Source organism: Tachysurus vachellii, chromosome 14, assembly GCF_030014155.1.
Source record: "Tachysurus vachellii isolate PV-2020 chromosome 14, HZAU_Pvac_v1, whole genome shotgun sequence".
In the NCBI taxonomy this organism is placed as follows: Eukaryota; Metazoa; Chordata; class Actinopteri; order Siluriformes; family Bagridae; genus Tachysurus; species Tachysurus vachellii.
In genome coordinates this window covers 18,292,004-18,302,402 of record NC_083473.1, presented here as the reverse complement: position 1 = coordinate 18,302,402, position 10,399 = coordinate 18,292,004, and the positions used below count along the sequence as shown (strand labels likewise).

General features: G+C 41.1%; 1 protein-coding gene across 1 annotated transcript; it reads left to right on the top strand.

Annotated features, from left to right (window-relative positions):
• Positions 1–4,650: 4,650 nt before the first annotated feature.
• On the top strand, positions 4,651–6,576 carry cdkn1cb (cyclin dependent kinase inhibitor 1Cb). Its single transcript, XM_060886756.1, has 3 exons — positions 4,651–5,148; positions 5,244–5,358; positions 5,713–6,576. Exons 1-2 carry the CDS (start codon positions 4,728–4,730, stop codon positions 5,354–5,356), a joined length of 534 nt encoding a protein of 177 aa, XP_060742739.1. The 5' UTR covers positions 4,651–4,727; the 3' UTR covers positions 5,357–5,358; positions 5,713–6,576.
• The last annotated feature ends 3,823 nt before the right edge of the window (positions 6,577–10,399 follow it).

Below are 10,399 nucleotides of genomic sequence, written 5' to 3'. Positions count from 1 at the left end.
GGCGTCACTTCCTCCTCAGGCGAAACACAAGGGAGCATTCGAGGGCATTATCGTGCGTTCGGATTGCGCAGACATTGCGCAAACGTACTTGTCCCAACCTTTGAGCTTGATGATCTTATCTAATTGCATGTCCTACGTTATCGAATTGTCCTTAACACGTATAAGGAAAGGGAAATAAAGTATTTCTCGTCCAAAAGTTGTGTCGTGTATACACCTGGACGTCACACACATCACTTAATAGTGAAGCATTACAATTTCGACTTCACTGCAACTAAAGGGGCTTGAACTAGTTCCCTGAGCACATGGCACACAGCTCCATGGTGTGTTTAGGCTGGAGACTACTGATGAACTAGAACACTGACAGACCTCCTTTTTCTCTCCTTTTTCTTTTTACATCACTATCTGATCTCACTAATGCTCTTGTAGCTGAATGATCACAAATACCCACAGCTACGCTTTCTCCAACATCTAGTGGAAAGCCTTCGCAGATGTGTGGAGCTTATTATAACAATAAAGAGGGAATAAATCTGGAAGATGTTCACATGCTTCCATGCTTTTATTGTCATTTCAACCATATATAGCTGTTGCAAAGAGTACAAAGAGAAATGAGACAACGTTTCTCCAGGATTTTGGTGCTACAGAAAACAAAGACAGGGCTAAGGACTTGTAAGTAGTCTTAGCCACATAAAGTGCAACTTAGTGCAAACAGTGCAGAACAAGACAAACAAGACAGACAAGACAGTGCAGGACAAAGACAGTGCAGACAACAAGTTACAAGACAATGCAAAAAGTACAAAAAATAACCTCTTTGTATGTCTAGGTGTAGTAGCTGATTAACGCTGGAGACATAGCTATCTCTTATTTCAGGAAGATGTAGGCTACTCTTAAAATAGTGTGATCCAGATATTATTTAAAGATCCGTCTGTGCTTCAACGTTCAGGGTGTACTGAGATTTCAGCCAGCTGGAACATTATGAAATATGAATCACTATAAAGAATGTTTGTTATGTCATACACTCCCGTGAATAGCCCCAATGCAGAACAGTAATCCACTGGGTGAAGTTGGACCAATCCAGCTGTTCCTACCCCAGACGAAGAGCCGAGACAAACGTCCAGGAGGTAGCGTGTGCTTCAGCCTGAGGGAGGACTTGGACCCCAATGGACTTGGGTTCTACGTTGAGGAGTATCTCAAAAGGACTGACTGCTCATAATCATATGTATGTGTACATATCACTGTTTGTTTAAATACGGCACAACAACAACTGACCACATATGATACTGATTTCTATCCTAAATATTAATTTAAACAAACTCACTGTGTTAAATCCATTTGGATTTACAGAGGTATTTGCAAATGTGCCTCATTTCCATCTAAATCTTGGGTCTCAAATGTGAATTATTAACTGATGAATATAAAACAAGCCTAATCTCAGTTGGGGAAATGGAGTAATTATGTTATTAAAATTAAAGCTCTTTATTAAACAACCGGGCCCTATGCCACCACCTAGGACCCTAAAACAGCAATAAAAAAAGGCTTTATCCTGGTCAAAATCACAGTGGATCCTGAGACAAATCCAAGAACACCATTTAATGCATGGCAGGAATGCATCATGGACATGGACACACACACACACACACAAATCATTCATTCATTCATCTTCTACCTCTTATCCGAACTACCTCGGGTCACGGGGAGCCTGTGCCTATCTCAGGCGTCATTGGGCATCAAGGCAGGATACACCCTGGACGGAGTGCCAACCCATCACAGGGCACACACACACTCTCATTCACTCACGCAATCACACACTACGGACAATTTTCCAGAGATGCCAATCAACCTACCATGCATGTCTTTGGACCGGGGGAGGAAACCGGAGTACCCGGAGGAAACCCCTGAGGCACGGGGAGAACATGCAAACTCCACACACACAAGGTGGAGGCAGGAATCGAACCCTGACCCTGGAGGTGTGAGGCGAACGTGCTAACCACTAAGCCACCGTGCCCCCTACACACAAATCAATATGGACAATTTATAAACAATCTATTTTTAACTTCTTCTGTAATTGTGAAAGGAGACCAGAGAACCGGGGAGAAGGTTTATTTTAACCCAGAATTTCACTGTACACCTTAATCCATTCCTCCACACTTTAATTAGCGTGAATTAAGATAGCATACTTAGCTAAAATATCCAGTAGGTGGCGATGTTACACTATAACAAAAATACCTTATTATAATTATAATAATGTTAATTTCTAAATATATATCAAAATAAAAATATCACATAAGCCCTGCTTTAAACTGTATGTATTTTCATTACATTTTATCATTTTATCAGTCATTCTGAAAATCCTGATGATTAAGAGCTCAATTTAGTAGCAACGAAGAAATCTATTATAAATCAATAAAGCTTTCCCAGAAGAGCAAAGGTTATTTTAAAAAGAGGTTAAAGGAGATTAACTCTACAATGGGACATTATGGTATATATGGGAATATAGTTATAGTGCTGTAGCTGACTGTGTGTGAAGATGATCTACCAGACTTCTCTATAGTACTTGAGTGGCCCTTCAACCCTCATACAGCAATATGTTTTAATATACTGAACTAAGCAACAAGTCGAAATAAGCATGTTGAAGTAAGTTTTAGCTAATTTGTTAACATTAAGCCTTGATTAGCACTGAATCCTGTAGCTAGCATAACTGGCTTACCAGCATGTCATCTTCCAACAGTTTGTGATAAGTAATAAAAGTTACTTTTCACATAAAAACATGACATTTCTTTTTACTTGTTTTTTTTTTTTGCCTGGATACAATTCTTGTGGAGTAAGATTTTGTCAAATGTACATATACATAAACAGTGTAACATTAATTCAATTCAATTTAAATTTATTTGTATAGCTCTTTTTACAATTGACATTGTCTCAAAGCAGCTTTACAGAACGTAAACATAGAACAAAAGGTTCTTATAAAGAATAATATAAAGATTAATATAATACAAAATTCAAGATTAATATTATTCATTCAATCATTCATTCATCTTCTACCGCTTATCCGAACTACCTCGGGTCACGGGGAGCCTGTGCCTATCTCAGGCGTCATCGGGCATCAAGGCAGGATACACCCTGGACGGAGTGCCAACCCATCGCAGGGCGCACACACACTCTCATTCACTCACACAATCACACACTACGGACAATCTTTCCAGAGATGCCAATCAACCTACCATGCATGTCTTTGGACCGGGGGAGGAAACCAGAGTACCCGGAGGAAACCCCCGAGGCACGGGGAGAACATGCAAACTCCACACACACAAGGCGGAGGCGGGAATCGAACCCCCAACCCTGGAGGTGTGAGGCGAACGTGCTAACCACTAAGCCACCGTGCCCCCAAGATTAATATTAGATATATTTAAATGTGTTTGTTTTTATCTCCAATGAGCAAGTCTGAGGTGACTCAGGTGACTGTGGGGAGGAAAAACTCCCTTGGATGGTAAAGGAAGGAACCTTGAGAGGAACCAGACTCAAAGGGGAACCTCATCCTCATATGGGTGACACTAGAGGATGTGATTATAAATATACAGTCTGTTGTATTGATGAGGAGGTTGTTGTCCTCAAAGACCACATGGAGTGTATTGGATTTTGTCCAAATAATATAAACTAAATAGCTAAACCTAAGACTGACTTTACAGCTCATTGTTTTGATGACTAAATATACAAAAGATGACCATTTGCCTTATCTTGATGGGACTGATTTTGGTCCTAGGGTAATTTTCTAAGTATCCCTCCAGATCTGTCTAATTACATAGTGTTTTTGGCCAAAGTCATGGCTTGACTGATCATTTTAACCTCTTCATGTAGAAAAAAATGTTTTATTGCTGATATTTGCCATGTTTAGCTTCTTAGCAATGTGTATTGAGGGACACTTCCCCAGATATTAAACCCTCCTGAACTGGGAAACGAATAATGGATGCATCTCATATACTTTGTGAATATTATTTTCACTATTTTTTTTTATTGTTTTTGGGACTTAATGAATTTATTCAGATGTTGAGAAGACAATGTGTTCCCAACACCCGCCTTATAATGTAATCCAATCCGAATGGAGCTATAGGGCGTCCATTGTCTTTCTCCTACTTTACAGCTCGAATATAAAATGACATCATTCAGAGCGCCAATTTCCCGCAGCTGAGGATCCCGCGCTGTTTCCGCCGCGGCGCGGATTGAAATCCTAGACCAGTCCAGCCACTAGGGGGCGCACAAGCCAGTGCACTCTCAGTGCCAGTCCCAAGCCCGTATAAAGAGAGAGAACTGCGTTAGGAAGCAGCTTTGGCCCCTAACGGAGGCAGCCGGAAGTACAACAACAACAACAACAACAAAAGAAGAAGTGTGTCATAAATTCGAGAAGAAACTAGAGAAAACAAATATTAAAGTTCATATAAAACATTTTATTAATGCATTTTATTACACACACACACACACACCCCACGAGTAAATCGAGTTTTTTGGCGCCTTTCCAAAAACCCAGCGACGAATCAGAACCGAACGGAGGCGGGCTTCTGAGTAGAGCTCGGCCGCTCGCTGACCAATCAGATCGCTCGCTTAGGTGGCTACGAGTTCCTGTCATGCAACGGGGTTCTTTAAATTCAAATATAGCAGCGCTGCGTAGTAACGCTCTGTCTCGTGCTCAGGTGGTTTATGGGAGCCGCGACTCACACAATTTATCAAGCATCGCGATGTCTAGTGTTCAGCTTCGTGTCAGCGGTTTAGCGGCTTCCAGAAGCAGCGTTCCTCAGCACGCGCGCAGAAGCGTGTGTCGGAGTCTCTTCGGACCGGTCGATCACGACGAACTGAACCGGGACATAGAGACAAAGATGCGCGAGATCTCCGAGCGGGACCAGAAACGGTGGAATTTTAACTTCGTGTCTGATGCACCGCTGCACGGCGACTACGAGTGGGAAAGAACCGCTGTGGAGGCGACGCCTGCGTTTTACCAGGAGACGGTACAAGTAGGGAAACGCAGGGCTGTTACTCTGCACGTTGAGCCGCATGTAGAGGCTCCTAACCGGGAGACGTGCGCGCGGGGCGACGCTGGAGGTGGAACCGCTTGTGCTGAGAGGACAAACCCGGGGAAGAGGAAAACGACTCGGATTACAGGTGTGTGAACAGCAGAATGAAGAACAACTCGAGCTCGTTGTCATGTTCTCGTGCAGCGTGTTAACGTATCGCTCTCTTTTCTCTCTTTCTCTCAGATTTTTACGTCAAACGAAGGAAGCAAGTGGATCCCAAACGGCACGAGAGCGCCTCACAAAACCTGTTCGGCTCCGTCGCTTCTGAGCGAACGCCACGAAAACGGCTGCGTTGAAGGTACAAAAGCAGGTTTCTGGTGTGTTTTTTTTTTTTTTTAAATGTCTGGCCGCAACAGCTTTTCCATACGAGTCGGATTTTCCCGACTGTTTTGGTGGGTGTTATGGCGGCGGACTAGGTGTGGTGAAGGTAGCGGTCAGTGTTTGTTGTTGCAGGAGGAGGGGGTCTGTGTGTGTGTGGGGGAGGGGGCGCGCGCGCGCTGTGGCGGGAAAAACACGACACCACGAATGGCCAGTGTTTAACATTTCTAACACGCCTTCTGTTTTTCCCTGTAAAACTCGGTTTACACACCGTGGAAAGTCCTGGGATAGATTTGAATCCTTTCAGACACACGATGCCATTTTTGTTTTTCAGGATTTTCCACTGAACATTGAGGAGAATCCTGTGTGAAGAAACACAGCCCTCATGGATGGAAAAATGATGATGATGATGATGATGAAGAAGATGGGCAGAGCACTACAAGATCAAACACTGTCTCGTGCTCTGTATTGGAGGATCATGACAACTGCTGAAGAAGTTTGATTAGCCAGATATGGTTTTTGATTCTCAGGCCTTCACACAAGCTCCTGCTGAAGACTGTGCACAAAAAACAAATGTAGCAGAAAAAAAATATTTATGCAACTGTGACGGAAGTCCGAGCTTGTGTCTTTGACCTGTGTTAATACTGTTTACCGAGAAGCCTGGGGGTCTTTCCATGTAATCCAGCTGTGTACTGATGGACCTCGGGCATAAGTTTTACTGGAAGTGTTTTGTTTTGTTTTTGTTTTGGCTGAATCCTGACTATCATAATTTGCCCCTTAAACTTACGTTGGTATTACCTCACAGCTGAATAATGAACGAGTGCTAAGATTGCCTGCTAGCATGCCCAAGTCAGTGTTTAGATTCATAATAATTCTATTAAACCGCTGTGGTTTTCTTGCCAGATGTTGATTATGTATTAAGTGCACAGTTCACTGATGTTTAAATTGCTTGACTGAGCTTCATGTTGGTCGTGGCAATGGACAATCGTGTAAATATGTTAAACAAAGATTTAAAGATTGAAACAACAAGCCTTTGTGTTGTGTGTATGTGTATATAGAGACCTAAAATATCAAAGTACATTTAAGTTTTTATTTATGTTTCATTGTAGACGTCTGTAGCCTTACTTTTCGTTGTAGCATTTTCCCTCAAAATGGGATCCGTCTTGTTTTTGAGCCGTTTTGTCGCTCCACTGTCTAAAAATGTGTATATTTTGTATTATAAATGTGTACATCTAACACTTCCAGTGTGGTTTGTTTTTATTTCTATAATTAATGGCAAAGCACTTTAGGGGGGAAAACACCATCTTGGATAAGATGTCTCATCGTTTTAATGCAAAATCTTTAATTTGATGTGCAGTTAATTAAAAAGAACTATAGCTTTTTAGACTTAATTTTAAAAGTGGGTTAATAACTAATGGCCGTGTGTGTGTGTGTGTGTGTGCGCAGTCTATCTAGACAGGTCACTATATAAGGATCGTGCTCGCTGTTTAGTTTTAAATTGATTGAAAATCAGTAATGTGGAACAGCCCTGTGCACAGCGTTCTACTGAACTCAAGTCTCTAAGAGAGCCTGCTGTCTCAAAAACTGAGCCAAAATCAAATGCTAATCTGAAATCAGACTAACGCTGCAGGGAGCAATTGACTCAGACTGCAGCAAACATGTCGTACTGTATGTTAAAACCTAAATAGTTTAACTTGAGATAACCCACAACTTTAACATTCAGACTAGAAAGTGAGGGCATAGTCACACAAGTGTTACCAAAATGCAATGACTACCAAAGCTATTTATCAATTAAAATAATGCCTGGCTGAGTTAAATATAAGCAAGGGCTTTAGACATGCAAGCAGCATAATCTAATCATCTTTGCTGCTTAGTGTGACCTGTATTCTAGCAAAGAATCAAATACTAAAGAAATACTATTTAAAAAAATAAAATGTGGGATATTTACATTGTTTTGTTAAAGCTGTATAATATTGTAAGCTTATATGATTTGCCCAGGTGAAAAAAGAAATGTCCCTTTCCAAATTGAAAAACAATGTTTTCTGTGGTCTTGTAAGATGAGTGCAGTGTGTCTACTCTTCTGTCTCTGCCAAACAATGCCTCGACTACAGACGCACGAATTTAAACGGTGTGTGTCCCATGGATCAGGCATGGCACGTATAACACACCTGTCCTTATGGAACAGAAACCTCTGCTGTATACACTCTTTCTGCTGGCTGCAGACAAAGCCGAGCAGACAAAACCTGTCCCCGCAAGGCAGTGTCACTTACACCTGCTCATGACTTCATCACAATCAGCTGCACAGGAATGGAAAACTGATGCTACTTCCTCTTCATCGGAGTGGCCTGAACAAAAGGACAAGGAAGGGTCCTGTATCCTGGTTGTCGGTGGAAGTGAAAATGCATTGCTTTAGCAATACTGAAAATATACAATGCATATTTCCATTTCTTTTGAAGCACTTCCATGAAAGAGATGGTAGGTACTATTTGTGGGTAAAGGTAAACAGCAGCTGGGCGAACACAAGGATTGAAGTGACTAATTGAATAATCTCAGGGCTTCTCAAGGACATTTAGCTGGTTGAGAATGGAGCTGGTGATTGCAGTTGTTTTGGCACCCACCAGTGACAATGAGATTATAAATAATTTCCATTCTATAACTGTTCTATATGATCAAAAAGTACAATTGTACAGCCAGGAATATAATTCTAGTTTGTCTGCTTTGTTGAATTTATCAACTTTTGTGTCACTGATGGAGATTTAAGTGTAAAACTCTTCATAACAATTGTAGTCCAACCCCATCTTCAAGGAATCTCATGCATCTTTAGGCTGTCCATATGGATCCATTCTCAGCAACAGCAAGTGGTTTCCAAGTGGTTTCCAACCAGAAATATTGCATCAGGATGGATTAGACAGTTCCGGAGAACAGAGGGGATCATTAAAACTGGTATCTCATATTTTTCAAGGTCATCAAGCCTTACAGAGTTGGACCTGAGGTTGAACTTGACCAGAGTAAAGCAGTCAATCCCTCACAGTAGTATGCCTCATTCAGCTAGAGAGAAAAAAACAACAAAGAATATGGCCTGCCACCTCAGAATTTCTCTTCAGAAATGTGGCAGTGGTCTCCTCCACTGAGATCCTCTTGGTATAGAATATATATACAATAATTTGCTTTAGATCAATCAGACATATTTGCTTGTTAAATCTATAAAACTGACTCTACAGATTACTGTTTACTGTTAGCTTGTTGCTAACAAAAGACATTTCGAAGAGATCGAAAGCTCTGACTTCGCCCTTCCAAGGTACGTCAAATGTAGCATTAATGAACGTGGCCTTTGTTTGTCTCACGAGCTTGACATCCGACTACACACTTCTACATAAATGAGAGAACAAACCTGTGGGCTTAGTCTAGTTTTGAGTCACTCTTAGTTGAGTCATGTGGTTGCGAGTGTATCTACATACATTTTATGCATGTGTTATGGCTGGTTGCCTAGTTGGTGGATCTAACAATCAAGTCTTTCTGGATATTCAGAGTTTCCAGAATTAAAAAAAAAATCTAGTAATTGTTAACAAGGTGTGAAGTAGTATCAGCAGTATCAATGTCAGTATTGCATGCAATTCAAGTTGCACGGGAAAAGGTGTGTTCTTTGGTCTACATGTGTACATAAATTGTACAAATTCCTCAAAATGTTTGAAATAGCAGACTAAAGGAGGCAAAGTGGCTGCTCATGTTGTTTGATGATCAAGCATATCAACTGTAAATGAAACTCTTAATTTGAATCGTGTAGCAGAGGAAATTTTGTCTTTGATTCCCTCCTCCGCCCTGTCTGTCTGTGCGGAGCTTGCATGTGCTTTGATGAGTTCTTCCAGGAACTCCAGTTTCCTCCCCAAAGGCAAGCAGGTGAATTGCCATCCTTAAACTGTCCACAGTGTTACCCCCATGTGCTGGATGCCCTACGTCCCTTGCCTTGTGCCCTAAGTGTATTAGGATAGGCTCCATGTTGTACTGATTTAAATGAATTACAATTAGCTAATAGCTGGGGGAAAGGAAATGAGAGCGGAAAATGATATACAATGATAATTAAAAAACAAAGGAATACTAAAAGGCAGAAAAGTGGCACGTTGGTCATTCTTCAGATTTTGGAAGTTTTGGATATATAATTTCAATTTTTGGCTGGAGATTTTTTTTTTATCAGGTTTGAAAGAAGATCCATCAAACATAACCAAACTCCAGATAACAAACTGAATTGACTTAAAATGTTTATAGCTCGCTTTACACTTTTCTAACACACACTGCTACTGGTAAACCAGCCACCCAACGCTTGAGACTATCACATAATTCCCTGCAGATATAAAGCTTTATATATTTAATGTTCACTCACATATAAATAGCACTCATATAACCTAGCATTAGTGTTTAACGAGCCTCCCTCACACCACTTTAGCTATGAGACCAAAAACAGGGTGTGAGTCAAAACCCAACACAAAACCATTCTCTCTGTCTGTTGCTGTGTCATTACCAAGCCCTGCCCTAGACGCACACATAATCCTCTTGTAGAATAACATCAACACCGCCCTTATGGTCTGTTGTAAAAGCACTGGACCATGGCTTCATAGTCATACAGCATGAATGTGTGTAATTATTAACCTAGTTAAAAAAAAAAAGAAAACATACTAGACATGTTTTTTTAGGCAGTAGATTAAGTGCTTGGTGAAGTTGTGGGTCTTTAAGTCTTCGCCTTAAGGTGGGTTGTTCAGTATCTTTGGCCAAGCATCAGTATTCAGGAGGCTAGTAATGGGAACGCAGCAACATGGTGGCCTAGGAGCTTTTGGGGAGATAAAAAAAAAAAAACATGCAGCTACATTCTGGATCAAGTACAATGGACGGATCATGCACACAGACCTTCCAGGAGACAGTTTGAGTAATCATGAGATGAGTCTCAATGGCCTATCCCAAGTTTCTTAGTATGAATCAGTGTGGTGACATGAAGGCATCAAGGCATGCTAATTAGTTTTCATTAACAA